We start from the raw sequence: 15,463 nt of genomic DNA on the forward strand, positions 1-15,463 counted from the left end.
TGTTTGATCGCCTCATGTTAACAGTAAAGGAAACTTGAGGTAGCTTTTGATCTAAACTTAAAACTGCTATGTATAAAAGACAACCTTCAAGGTGAGTTTGTAATTTCACTGATTTACTAGTACAGTACTTAATGTGAAAGAAATAGAACCGATCATTGCAATATGAGAAAGATCTGTTAAGGTCTTCCTTCAGCTATTTTGTTTATCTGATTAGTCTCATAAGAAAACATGCACAGCTACAGACCAAGGGGAACCTACATGTGAAATTTGAGATTGATCTCTCCAGTACCTATTGAGAAATAGCGATAACAAACCTTCACTGTCAAAATCCTAGATGGCTGCCTGTCGGCCATTTAGTTTATCTGATCAGTCTCAAAAGTAAATATGCACAACAAGGGACCAAGGGGAATCTACGTATGAAATTTGAGAAAGATCCCTTTGGTACTTCCTGAGAAATAGCGATCACAATAATTGTTTAAGGACGGACCACGGACACAGGGTGATTTGAACAGCCCACCATCAGATGATGGTGGGCTAACTAGAGATATCGAACGGACACTGTTACAGAAATTGAATAAAGGGACATAACTCCGTTAATTTCTATTGGACAATGGTGAATATCCAACCCATCTAAACTTTCGTGGTAATTAACCTTCCAACAGGTATGAAGTCTGACATCAATCCGTAGCAAATTACTCATCCGTCTCATATTTCGTATTGGAAACATGAAGAAATTATTTGCCTTTTCCAAAACTGCTTCTGTATAAATAGCTGTAAATTAAATAATATGATACATGAAAAAAAAAAAATGAAGAAAAAAGTTTGGTCATTGAAACGTTCATCCAGTATATTCCAGAAATTAAGATTATTTGCATAGCTATCCTGTTGTTATTATGCTAGCTGCTAAAAGATGTCACAACCAGTACCAAAATGTAAATACAGCTATTGAACATCTAGATAACATTGATCAGAATTGCATTAATACAGTATACCTCTCCATGGTTATTGACTAAGTGTTGACATCTTACCGTTAGTCAGAGACTTAATATTGACACATCTACTTGTACCAGTATGAACTCTTGGTCAGTTCCAGTACAAAACATACCTTTAGTTATTATCAAACTTAAGTCAAAACTGGGATTAAACCAGAAGACGATTTGCTTTTAATGACTTCAATAAACTTCGAAATCTTACAATAAAGCATTTATGGAATTCCTACAAAATCTGTATCAAATAATATATTAGAGGGTCACCACAAAAAATTCTAAACCATTGATTTCTGAACAATCTTGTCTGCAATGGAATATTAAATAAGTATATTAAATGAGTTTTGATTTCACACAAAAATTAAGTTATGAAATATTAAAACATCAATAAATGATCGAGTGACCCATTTCAAACACTCAGACCTTACATGTATGTCCATTGTCCTGATGATGACATCATAATTCACTCTTACATGTCACAACCAAACATTTACAATTGCAAAACATTTTATAAAAGATTGTATTCATAACATTACTCCTTACTTAGAAAAAATAGGATGTGGGCCTACATATGTATATTCTCTAAAATAATGATATGGATCATTTTGATTTCTTGTGAAAGGGAAAAGAAAAAAAGAAAAAAAATAGCCAAAGGCTAAACAAGGCAAACTATTGCTCATTATTTACTGAGCTGCACGCCTATTGTCGGATATAGGTCACTGCTTTTATATACTTTCTGTACTCCCTCAGCCAAAACATACATGTACTTGCATGCCAAATCTGGTTAGTCCAGGTGAATAAGTATAAGATATGCCCCAAACAAACTTTTTCAAAGGTTGAAGTCAAAAGCAAAGCACAGGTTACAGTGACCTACTGTTTGTATTTGACATTCCATCATCCCAAGATGCACTTACATACCAAATCTGGTTACTCCAGGTGAAATAGCATAGAAGAGATGCCCCAGACAATCTGTTTCAAAGGGTTGAGGTCAAAGGTCGAAGTATAGGGCACTTTTACATACTTCTTGTACTTTGCACTTCGCCATCTCAAGAACATATTTGCATAGCAAATCTGGTCACTCCAGGTGAAGTAGTAAAAAGAACAAAACTATGCATGGACTTAATTTTTCAAAGGATAAGGTTAAAGGTCAAAGCATAGGTTGCAGTGACCTACCTTTTTTTTTCTTGACAATCCACCACCCAAAGATGTTCTTGCAAACAAAATCTTATTGTACCAGGTGAAATAGTATAAAAAATATGCCCTAGACAAACTTTTTCAAAGGGTCATATTTATGTTGGATAAACAACCCAACAACTATATAGTCATCGAAACACAACTCACTGTGTTCTGTAGTCATATAAAACATATAGAAACAAGTAAAACAAAACAAGGCGCCTCTCACTGACAATGGTCTAGAGCACTGTTGCGTGACTTCCAACTTCGGAAAAATAACTTTTTACTATGGTGTTAAGATAACACTGAATTTCGCCTGAGGGGACGGCTAATTTGTAATAGAGAATAACTCGCCACGTGAAATTTGCATATAATTACATACAAGTAAGAGGGAGATGCGCTTCGAAAACAGAATCAGTTTGCCGTACCTTGTATGAAATCACAATAAGCTTGTTTGCACTAAACATGTTTTACTGTATAATGCTCTTATCCCTGTGCAGAGCTTTCCAAAACAAGAAAAGGATGTAAGAACGTTCTATCTTACACTCAATATTATGTGTGTCACGTCACAATGGGAGAACAATGACATGACATGACAATGTCACTGATCAGGGACTTTCCAATGCCGCAATGTGAAAATTGCAACACCTTTTTGTGGCTTCTGAGCTAACTCTGGTAACTAGAATGAGAGTACAAGACTCATTCATGCCCAGGGATGTAGGATAGGGAAATTCCACCCGAGGGGTTTTCAAATTTGGTAAGACGCAAGGGTGGAACTACGCTATCCTACACCGGTACCCTTGGGCATGAAAGAGTATTTTTCTCTCATTCCAACCACCAGAATAAGCTCAGAAACAATGAAAATACATTTGGAATGGCTACCATTTTGAAAATATAAATTTCTCCCCTCAGCTTATTAGACGAAAACGAATCTGTCAGCCAGATTTGGCATACCCCATATTTGCAAACAGAGTTTGTTCAGAAAAATCAATCACATCTTTCTAACATATACAGTAAATATATTGTAAAAGGTTTTAATTTCGTCATGTCGCCTATTGCGGCATTGGAGATTTCCAAATTTGTGACGTCACATCATATTTGAGCCATTGTCACATCAGGTGAAATGGGCTGTAAGATATATAGAAATTTCCTACACCCCTTTCTTACTCTGGACAGCTCTATCTTACACACAGGAACATGAGATAAAAAATACTGTTTCTTGCCCAGGGGTGTAGGATTAGCAAGCCTATAATATCCCCATCCCACACCCTTAGGCATGTCTTATAATCTTATCCTACACCCTTAGGCATGTCTTATAATCTTCAATCAACGGTCAATTTTATAAAACTGAATGAAGTATTTCACTGTTGCGGCTGCTGACTGGACCCCTGTCGCTGACACCAGACTCCTGTGCTAAGATGCCTTAGGCTTTATCTGCTTGTAATCTTTGTTCCTTTTGGGAGTATATTTTAGCAGCTGGGTATATCTTTTAAGAAGTTTTTCCCAATAACATGAAATATCCTCCATTTTTAGATGATCCCATATAAAGTTTCGTCCTCTGTAAAAATGAAAAAACTTTACACATAAATTTCTGTTCTCTTTAATCATGAAATAACTTACAAAGAAATGTTCAGTGGGTAACTGCAAAAAGAGACATATTGCATGGATGACTTAATTATAATAACTATTTGTTACAATTTTTATATACATTTATATTCATAAATGAACACAGTTTAATCTGAGAAAGTAAAGCATTCAAATTTTTCATACTTTCCAATTCTCTGTAGTATTAGGTTTTTATGTCAATTTTGCAATTATTTTTGTAATTATATTTAAATTTGCATCTCCGAAGTACTATTGAAATATTTATAGTATCATATAAAACACTTAATATAGCATGAAACATTTCAAAAATATTGCAATAATCTTACTTTGACTCAAACTAATTAGTTTGCACTCAATATTCTCATCGAGATCGTGTGCAGTATCATTAATACTATTAAAGTATCACTCAAGTCTATATTAAACAGAACTTTAAACTTTGTGTTAAAATGTTCTTTGAATTTCCTAAAAATCAGTAGAAGTATCTAATAATTATTTTAATTCATGCTGTTAAGCAGTCACCCTATTTAACGCATAATCATTGGATCAAGGAAAATCCTTTTGCATTATCATATTGGTTTTGCAATTTGAACATAAAAAGAGTAAGGATTAGTCTGTTATATAACCAAATGATCAGTTTGAGTTGGGATGGGTTTTAAGTTTAACTTGGTTCTACTGAATATATCTACAAGTACATGTCACAAAACTAGTGTCACCAAAGTCTGACATACCTCTCAGCTATTTCTTGTACTACATCGTCATTCTGTTTGGCAAACTCCAAAAGTTCTCTGTGGCAGAACAAAGAACATCAGGATTTATCAGTACTCTTGACAGCAGCTTTTGTGAAATTAGGAAGTTTCAAATAAAAAACAATTTTATAAAGATAATGAATTAAATTAAAAATAAAATTTGGCTGTAACTGAGCTTAACTTTCAGAGTCTCTCCATAGAGATTATTGAAACTAGCTAGTATACAGTGGGCCATAGGCTTTAGGATGGGGAAGAAAAGACTTACTAGATAACATCAAGATCCTGTCTTATTGGTATATAGTGGACCAGAGGTTTAGGATGGGGAAGAAAAGACTTACAGGACATCAGCCAGATCCTGTCTTATTGATATATAGTGGACCAGGGTTTTAGTATGTGGTAGAAAAGACTTACTGGACATCTGTCAGATCCTGTCTGACTGGTATATAGTGGACCCATGGTTTTAAGGCAGGATAGAAAAATTCCAACCATTCTTCTCCGACATGAAATACAACAGAATCACAAAGGAATAGGTGCTTCAATCGAAAACTGGCTGCAACTCCTCGGAAGTTGAACAGGTATCTGTGTAAGAAAAGACAGGAAAGATTACAATCTGTTAACATATTCTAAGAACATAACATCGCATTCAAAATATTTTTTTATCAATAATACACAAAGAGGCCCAGAAGGCCTGTATTGTTCACCTGAATAATAAGCAACAATGGGAAAATATTCTCATTAAATATAACACTGCAACTATTTCCAAATAATGACTCTGACTCTAAGCAACACCTGTCCCTCATTGGGTCCCTTCTTGCTGCCCCAATGAAGTGGGAATGGATGCAAATATTTAACATTTACCTCAATTTCCCTTATAAGGCCCCACCCCTCTGCTCTCAGGGAGATACATCCACTATTTATGCACTCCAAATTTTGATAAAAGCCTTCAATTTGTACAGAAGAAGAAGGATTTTAAACATTACAATATCTTTACATTCCCTATTGGCCCCATTTATACCATTTATATAGAAAATTTGATTCAAATCCATCATTTTATACAGAAAAAGGAGGATTTTAAACATTATCCTGTGCTCTCCCTATTGGTCCCCACTCCTCTGCCCTTAGGGAAGCCATGCCCTAAATGTGTACAAAATTAAATTTCACTTGCCCAAGGATGCTCTACACAATATTTGTTTCAAATCCCTCCAATCTTAATGAAGGAGAGGATTTTAAAGATTTGCCTAAATTTCCCCTATTGGGCCCCAACCCCTTTTTCCCAATTAGAGCCACACGCTCTATTTATATAAAATTGAGGCCCCTTTGCCCAAGAATGCTCTAGGCCAAATTAGGTGAAAATCCAATGAGCCGTTCAGGACTAATAGCATGTTTTTTTAAACGAAAAAGTTAGAGGGATCTGGGCGGACAAAGAATGCCACGCTGCGGCATAAACTCCCTTGCCTTTCAAGCAGTTCAGCTTAAAATTATACAGCAAGTAGTTTTCCTGAGAATTTTTTTCTGCAATTTTGTTTTTTTGATTATTGTTAATAAAAGACTGTAAATCAATAGATTATATCTGACTTACTTGTATTGACAGTGATCTTCAAGCCGGACTTCTGCGACTGGCTCCTCTCCTAAGGTGTCCTAGTGGAAAGCGAGAGACAAACTATCTGAACTTGAGGACCTTATAATACAAAATGCCCGATATATAAATTTCAGTATTATTCAGTGAAACTCGATTTTACAGCCACTTGACTTTAAGGACATCTTGTATTATTTGACATGATTTTATGACCCCAAAAGATTTATTTAGCTCTAGAGTTACGAATGCACTGTCAGATCTGCAGAAATGTTTCAAAATCAAGAAATGATTAGTCATTCAGAGTATAATGATAGACTTAATAGAAACAAAGCTTGTTGTAATGACTCACTGCCTTGGAGCGCCATGACTGGTTCTTTGTATATTGAGCATCTACCAAGTCTGGATGTTTCCGAGACATCAATATAAGTGGATCCCGGTCCGAACTGGTGCGAGAGCCCCTGAAATAGCCTTTGTCCAGTTTGTTTTTCCATGGCCACTGTTGAGCTGCCCTACAAGCAAAAGGCAGTGTTCCCGCTGAATTCTAGACTTGGGGTTGTATTTGATACATTTTCAAGATTCTGTATTCCTCTGTACATGGTTACAAAGAGCATTTCTTGAAAACTAGGGGGGGNAACAGCATGATTTATATTAATTTTTTAATGCATGCCTACAACTATTCAACTTTTGAGAGAAATGTGTTTTTGCTCTTTTTCAGTAAAAAAATGTTTCCATAAACTTATCAATATTGGTAGGTATTTCATGTTTTTGACAAGAATTCTTCATTTAATGTGTTCTCTCTTGGATAACAGTTTGCTCGGATAAGCTAGTACTGTAGTTTACTAGTCCAGTGCTCTACTGGTTTATATATATAATTCGCTTAGGGAAATGATAGTATAAAGTGACTATGTAGATGGATGGTTCATCACTGTGATATCCCCCACCACCACCACCACCAACCCAATTACCTTCCTAGGAAAACCTTCTCCTAAGTCTGTCAAATTACAATGATGCTGGAGAAAGCAAGGGTATTGGAACATTATACAGAGAACCTGGGTCAACTTCAAACGCAAGACGGTGCACTGCTGTTACACCAATCTAATTGAGTGTCAACAGATTAAATCATTAGGTTGACTCTCCATGCTAACCTGGGTATGATTTCTCTTTGTTCGTCCCAACGTCCCAACCCTGTAGGGTAAATTGGCCAAACAGCTGGTCCTCCCTCCCAGAAAGTCCAGGCAGGGTACATAATGTCCCAGTGCTGGTTCATCTAAGGGAGGTACAAATGTCATAATAAAAACTGCAGAAAGAAAAAAACTATTCAGTATGAAAATAGTTATAACCATTTCTGCAATCAGACAAATCAGGTTCCAATTTTACCTGCGTAGATAGCAATATTCCATGTCTAAGACCAAGACATTTTCTTGTCTCTTACTTTTTTAGATTCCAATTTCTAACGAGATAACATATACATTGTACATGTCATCTTCTACATATATAGTTTTTTTTTATTCAAAAGTTATTTAATTAATAAAAGATTAAATAATGTTTTATTTTAACAATCAATTATGAAGCAAGCACATTTGCCAGATCATATAAACATAGGATACCACTTACTCAAGTTCAAGTACTGGTCTATAAGTGTATGGCATACAAATCATCAAGGGAGACAATTCACACATAGCCTGTGTCACATTTATTAAACCTTATTTTACATGTTCTTTGACATTCACTTTAATTTATACAAAAATGTCTGTATCATTTTTTTTATATGAGTTGTATGGTGAAGACATTTGAGCCATTTATTACAGTATATGCCAAATTATGTCTGAATCTACAACACAAAACAAATAACTTTTGCAATTTCTACATTAAAGTCATTAATTTCCATCTTTTTACACATTCATCATATTCAGCCATCACCGCACTCACCACTTTGCTAAAAGAGAAGACCGGTATAGGTGAACCATGTTTCGATGACTGGGGCCAATCTCGCACGTTTATCAACATTTCCATGTCTGGCAATTTTTTAATAATAAGGAGTATAAAATGTTCCACACCAGAGCACCTGTCAAAGAGGAAAAAATTGTCTGAGATTTATTAACAAACACTTGACAGAACTACACATTCTGTACCCTTCCTCAGCTTGATTCCATGAGCTAAAACCATGATGATAAAACAGGCCTCAAATCCAATGTCTCATTGTCAAAGTGTTTGTTAGTAGTTTTGCATTCTTTGCAACAACTAATAATAAGATCATATGAAGACAGTGTCTATAGATGATGGGTATATCAAATTCTGTTTTAAGGAGCCATATCTCTGAAATGAGATAACCTGGACACAGAACTTATGTAAGGATTCCACAATCTAGCCAGGTCATACTATTATAATTACTATAACAAATTCCATTTAACACCGTTCCATGGCTTGTCTGAGCTCTAGGAGGAATATTATCTGATTATTTTGATTTGAAGATATATTGAGATTTTATAAGTGCCTGGGGTGCTCAACATGGCAAATACAGTAACCTTGGTAGAGGGGAAGTTTTACCTGTTTGGAAACATACACTTGTCCTCGCGGTACAGTTTGTGGTTTATGATCTGGTAATGTACCCCTCTGTCGTTGTTTTTGGTTATCATGTCCTTGGTAATACCACCAGCCTTGTCTTCCCATATCCGCAGGTCATTACTGATTACACTGTAAACACAAATACCCACAGGTCATTACTTATTACACTGTAAACACAAATACCCACAGGTCATTACTGATTACATTGTAAACACAAATACCCGCAGGTCATTACTGATTACACTGTAAACACAAGTACCCGCAGGTCATTACTGATCACACTGTAAACACAAAGACCGGCTGGTCATTACTGATCACACTGTAAAAACAAATACCCGCAGGTCATTACTGATCACTCTGTAAACACAAATACCGGCTGGTCATTACTTATCCACTGTAACCACAAATACCCGCAGGCCATTACTGATTACACTGTAAACACAAATGCCCGCAGGTCATTACTGATTACACTGTAAACACAAATACCCACAGGTCACTACTGATTACATTGTAAACACAAATACCCGCAGGTCATTACTGATCACACTGTAAACACAAATACCGGCTGGTCATTACTGATCCACTGTAACCACAAATACCCGCAGGTCATTACTGATTACACTGTAAACACAAATACCCGCAGGTCATTACTGATTACACTGTTAACACACATACCCGCAGGTCATTACTGATCACACTGTAAACACACATACCCGCAGGCCATTACTGATCACACTGTAAACACAAATACCTGCAGGTCATTACTGATCACACTGTAAACACACATACCCGCAGGTCATTACTGATCACACTGTAAACACAAATACCCACAGGTCATTACTGATCGCACTGTAAACACAAATACCCGCAGGTCATTACTGATCACACTGTAAACACAAATACCCGCAGGTCATTACTGATCACACTGTAAACACAAATACCCGCAGGCCATTACTGATCACACTGTATACACAAATACCTGCAGGTCATTACTGATCCACTGTATACACAAATACCTGCACGTCATTACTGATCACACTGTAAACACACATACCTGCAGGTCATTACTGATCACACTGTAAACACACAAACAGCAGGTCATTACTGATCATGCTGTAAACACACATACCCATTTTTGTTACAGCACAGATATATTTCTGACCTACGTTTTGATAGTAGTGCTTCAGTCATGTCAACAAAAAACAGAGGTTGAAATGACGAATGATGCAATTGTTTGTTTAAACTAATGAAAGGACAGTATTTCAGTTATATGTCTTGCATGAGCCTCTGTCTCGCTAAAATCAACAATTCTTAGACTCGTTTCATAAATCTAATATGACATGGAAACGCATGTAAGATCCTTTATATATGGTGACAAATCTTGTTTCATAATATTGTTGGTAAAAGATGAAGTTTGTTTTTTCTGGGTTTTCAGTTATAAATTCTGTTTTATATTTAAATAATGTTCCTTTATTTTAGCCAATTTTCCCACCTCTAGATCGTTGTTATTTTGATTATGGGCTTTAATAAAAACAAGAGGCCCAATGGGCCTGCATCGCTCTCCTGGTATCATAATCTCACCATTGTAACCTCAAAAGTGGACAAAATAAAGGTACAGGCAAAATATCAGTGTCTTGACTTAAAGTCATTCAGAAGAACCTGTTAAACGATTTAGACACATTTGACCCCTGTGACCTTGAAAGTCAAACATGGACATTCAATTGAACAAACTGTATGTATAACCCTTCATCCCAGAATGGAACTTGTCAAATATCATCACCCTATACCTTTTGTTTATTGAGAAGATGATTTTTAAAGATGTATGCACTATGGAGCAGATTTGACCTTGAAAGTGTGTTAAGGTCATTCATGTGAACATACAATCACCCTGGACGTTTTAGTTATTCATAAACCTTGAATATGGCAAAGGTCATTCATTTGAACAAACTTGGTAGCCCTTTATCTCAACATCCTTCTGGCTAAATATCAAATATTTAAGACAAATAACCCCTGTGACCTTGAATATGGGCGAATGTCATTCATTAAAAGACACTTGGTAGCCCTTCATCCCTGCATGCTTCTGGCCAAATATCATCATCCTGGTCTTTTTGGTAATTCAGAAGTTGTTTAAAAGTATTTTAGACAATTGACCCTGTGATATATATTTTGGTCATTCAGAAGAAGTTGTTTAAAGATTTCAACATATTTGACCCCTTGTGACCTTGAACAAATTTTGTAGCCCTTTATCCAAGCATGCTACTGGCCAAATATCAATACCCTAGACCTCTTGGTTATATAGAAGAAGTTGTTCAAATATTTAAACAATTTGATCCCCTTGTGAGCTTGAATATGGGCGAAGGTCATTCGTTTGAACAAACTTGGTAGTGCTTCATCCCAGCATGTTATTGGCGAAATATCATCATCCTGGGCCTTCTGGTTATTCAGAAGAAGTTGTTTAAAGATTTCAACATAGTTGACCCCTTTGACCTTGAAAATGTTTACAAACATATAATAAAGGCAGAAAAACACAAAATATTTTAAAGATATGATCAATCTTTGGACACCACACTTGACAGCTGGATAAACTAAAAAAGGAACCTCAGTTGAAGCTAAGGAATAACAACACATGATGGCAACAGCTGAATTTGACTGAAACTTGAACAAGAACAAATTTTATACTTTACTCTTCATGGCATGAACAGAGGTGTGTGCTACACTCTGTGTAATCTGACACAGCCTTTCCAATCTTCTTCAGGTACCCACGCCATTTCACATTTGATGCTGTTGAAAATAATGACAAATAAAGTTAACTAAAATAAAATTCAGTTCTAATTCATTTGAAATATATTGAGTCATTAGCACTAACAGATTAGTGCGCTGAGTCTTAAAAATATTTGGTGTTTTTTTTCAACTGCATTAGCCATAAATGGAAGAAAAATTTGAATATTCAAATTCATTTTTTAATTTCACTTACCTACTCAGTAAGCTAAAAGGATCTGTAGGGGATCTACTTTTACCTTCTTTTCACTTTACTTTCCTTACAGGTACTGTTACCCAGTCCAATGTTGGAAATTCTAAACGGGAATCTTGTACATCAACTTAATCCTTGTTATGTCATATGTAATTTGCCACTATGACAATTGTTATTGCATATGAATTACATTTATAACTATTTGCAAAAAGCTTGATTTTGTAATTCTTACATGATTAGAGGTGTGTCATTGACTAATGAATTCTCATTAGGGCCAGGGATATTTTTAACAAGGGACCAAGGGGAACATACATATTTCTAACAAACCTGAACAATCAAAATTCCAGATGGTATTCCTATCAGTCCTCAAAATCAATATGCTAACTAGGGACCATGGGGAAGCCAAGCCTCATTAGAAAGATCCCTCCAGTACTTTTTGAGGAATACCACTAACAACCTTTAAACTCACAAAATTCAAGATGGCCACCTATGGGATATCTTTGTTTTCCTGTCAGTCCCAAAAGTCAATACACATATATAAGGACCATGAGGAACCCTCATATGAAATTTGAGAAACATCCATCAAGTTCTTATTGAGAAATAACACTAACAAACTTTAACTCTCAAAAATCAAGATGGCCAACTTTTGGCCATCTTGGTTATTCCAATCAGTCCAAACATTTAATATGCATAACTAAGGACCATGGAGACCTTTCATGTGGAATTTGAGAAAGAACTCTCCAGGACTTTTTGAGAAATGGCATTAACAAAAATTGTTGAAGGACTGACAGGCCACGGACCAAGGGTGATTTGAATACCCCACCATCTGATGATAAAAAAATGACAGTAAATGTAAGAAATATTTGAATCAAATAAAAAAACACTATGACCAACTAAATTTCTTTCAAATTCTTTTTTGAAACTAAATCAAAATTTAGCTACTCATACAGATTGACTTTGTATTACTAAATGTGGTGTGTTTATTTTTCAATGACTGACAGTTTGAGTTATCTTCCTTATATCACATCATATTATACCTGGTCCGTTTTCGTTTAAACGGTCAAACCGATCGGACCGCTGTTGTTCGTTTATTTAATAAGGTCGGACCTAGTAATCTGATGCTGCTTTCAGGCGAGCCTTGAGAAAGCCTTACTAGGCCTGCATACACATTTGCAGGTCCGCCAGGATTTATACCCGAAATTGTAACATTTATAAACGGTCAAACCGGCTGTCCCGCATAAACGAACAGGCCCCTGGTGTTACAGAACCGGGGTCAAATGACCATAATGGTGTTATGAACCGCAGTTCATTTCACCATAATGGTAATATGAACCTCCCATGGTGAAATGAAGCACTCAGGAAACCTGTTTTTCACCAATTCTTCTTTAGCTTACATCAGTTTAGTTTGTTGTTTTAATCATATATGAAATTTAAGTCTGGGGTAGAGAAATTTAGGGTGGAGCAGTGAGTGGACGAGGTAGTCATTTTACCACAATAGTGAAACTCCCCCTGTAAATTTCTCTACCCCAGGCTTTTTTTTGTGTTATTTTCACATACAGGACAACAAGTCAATGTGAATTTAGGAAGAACTGTTTAAAAATACAAATATACAAAAAATTAGTGAACTTTTCAAACTCTTTATTTCACCATTATGGTATGCCCGACCCTGTAGTAGGACAAGAGTAGTGACAAAGATAGTTCACTTGCTGGGGCTTGAACCTGCGACCCTTGACTCTCCAGCCGAATGCTCTACCACCCAGCTGAAGAGAAAATCCCCTGGCTGCGCTTGTAAGGCAACCTAATCAATGCGCTTCTTTTACACGTCTCCTGTTACAGTTGTGCCTAGTGACGAACCCTTGCTTCAATAAGGCTTCAAGTACTTGATGAATGCTTGGCACCCGAACTTTGGTCGTAAATAGTGTTGTCTTGGGGGAGTGGGGAACAAAGACTTAGAAAAAGGACGGAGGAATGTAGCGAAACTGAACCGGGTCGATAACAGGCGACCAGGTAGCTCAATATTGGTTAGAGTGTCTGTCTCCATTTCGAAGGGTCCTGGAGTACAAAGGGTCTGGGAGTTTGAAGCGTCCCGGTTCGAATCCTGGTCTGACTGTGTATTTCTCTTCTATTGATCAGGTCCAGTACACTCTGCCTATTGAGCTATATAGCGATAAAGAGCTATATTCACCTATACATTATAGCTGTATTGAGCTATATTTTCTCAGATTTCAATTTTCATTAAATTAAAGCAAAGTCTCATAAAACAATAAGGTTTATGGTAATTATGTTGACTACAAAAAGCATACATTTAGATGTTTAATTTCTTTTTTTCATAAATGTAAAACTTCCGATTTTTCCATTATTTCTAAAAAAGAATACTTATATGTAATGTCTGTTGCTATCAATCTAATGATAAAATCTTCTTTTTAAAGCGACTTTAAGAAAGTCATATGAAAATCGCTCAAAACACAATCAGATAGGTCAACAGAACTATGTTGATTGTAAAAGCTCATTAAACGAGCTTGTGTTTATCTTTGTAATCATGTCGACTTTAAATAAAATTTACTTGACTTGACTATTAAATAGAATAGGTCTTTACAGCTCACTGTAGCTCAATCGGCAGAGTGTACTGGACCTGTTGATATATATTTCTTAAATTTAAAGGGCAACCCTCTTGTATAATTTTTCATGGCCAGCAATAACCTAGCTTCTTTGAATTGATATATTCAAATTTCATAGACATTGTGCCACATTATAACCGAATCCACAGCTATAGTATAAATGTGGCCGGCCCTTGTAAACGGTGGTAGGTAAATCTTGTACGCCGCTCCCATCCCAAAACCCTGTACCAGGCATATAGAGATATTTTAATATCTCATTAACGCAATCGTTTATATTTTTTATAAAATTTTACAATAATTTCAAACATTACGGGAGCAGGAGCGGCGTACAAGATTTACCTACCACCCTTGTACAGTTGTAAACAATACAAATGGCAAGCGCGCGGCTGCCGACGTACATGAAGTTGAACCGGTATATGAACTCACTCTGTGTATACTTATTATCGTCCTGGTCCCGCGCCGGCTCTGAGGTGCAGCTTTCACTTCCATGGTCCTCTTTCGCCTGACATACATCGTCCGACACGCAGGACGACACCAACAACACAACCACAACACATTTTAAAACGATTACCAGCTGCATATTTCCGGAAGTAAAAGAAAATCTCCTTTAGCTCAGAAGAGTTCTACTGGGAGAAATCCTTATTTGTTATAGAGATTGATGTCACATTCGGCACACCTCGGCAGATCTCCATCATTAGATGAAAGGTACCGCCCGGAATCGGCCGAGGTTTGCCGAATGATTGATGTCACTCTGCAATAGACGATTCCGGGGAGGGGATGGATTTCTGCACTGTTTACTTGATATTAATCATCTTAAGTCAGTTTTGTTAAGCGAAAGCAAATGTCTTATTTAATTAATTTTTACATTAAAAACACACACAACAACCGATTTTTTAATCTCTAGGGGGAGGGTACCCAAAATGCAATAAAATTAATGGTATACATTCCCAATCAAGGTTGATATAGTTCTATGCATTTTGAGCAAATTTCATCTGCCAACCACCTAAACATTGGGGAGGGGGGGGGGGGGGGGGGGGCTTCAACAAATACTTGACCAACACAACGCCAAGAGGACATTAATTAATGTCAATTGTTATCAGACAATCTATAAAAAAATCCTAATTTGGACATGCTCCTGTGTACAAGAAAACATTACATGTTATTGAAGTTCGAACCAAGGCCGACCGTGCCAAAAATACCAAAATCAAATTAAGTACTTTGAA

General features: G+C 36.4%; 1 protein-coding gene across 1 annotated transcript; it reads right to left on the reverse strand.

The window, feature by feature from the left end:
* Positions 1-3,124: 3,124 nt before the first annotated feature.
* On the reverse strand, positions 3,125-14,909 carry LOC110449580 (protein O-glucosyltransferase 1-like). Its single transcript, XM_021496529.1, has 10 exons — positions 14,667-14,909; positions 11,336-11,432; positions 8,634-8,780; positions 8,016-8,151; positions 7,232-7,353; positions 6,436-6,595; positions 6,090-6,148; positions 4,922-5,089; positions 4,493-4,549; positions 3,125-3,717 (listed from the first exon to the last, which is right to left on the reverse strand). Exons 1-10 carry the CDS (start codon positions 14,818-14,820, stop codon positions 3,573-3,575), a joined length of 1,245 nt encoding a protein of 414 aa, XP_021352204.1. The 5' UTR covers positions 14,821-14,909; the 3' UTR covers positions 3,125-3,572.
* Between the last annotated feature and the right edge of the window lie 554 nt (positions 14,910-15,463).

This window comes from Mizuhopecten yessoensis, unplaced genomic scaffold (genome assembly GCF_002113885.1).
Source record: "Mizuhopecten yessoensis strain PY_sf001 unplaced genomic scaffold, ASM211388v2 scaffold4663, whole genome shotgun sequence".
Lineage (NCBI taxonomy): Eukaryota > Metazoa > Mollusca > Bivalvia > Pectinida > Pectinidae > Mizuhopecten > Mizuhopecten yessoensis.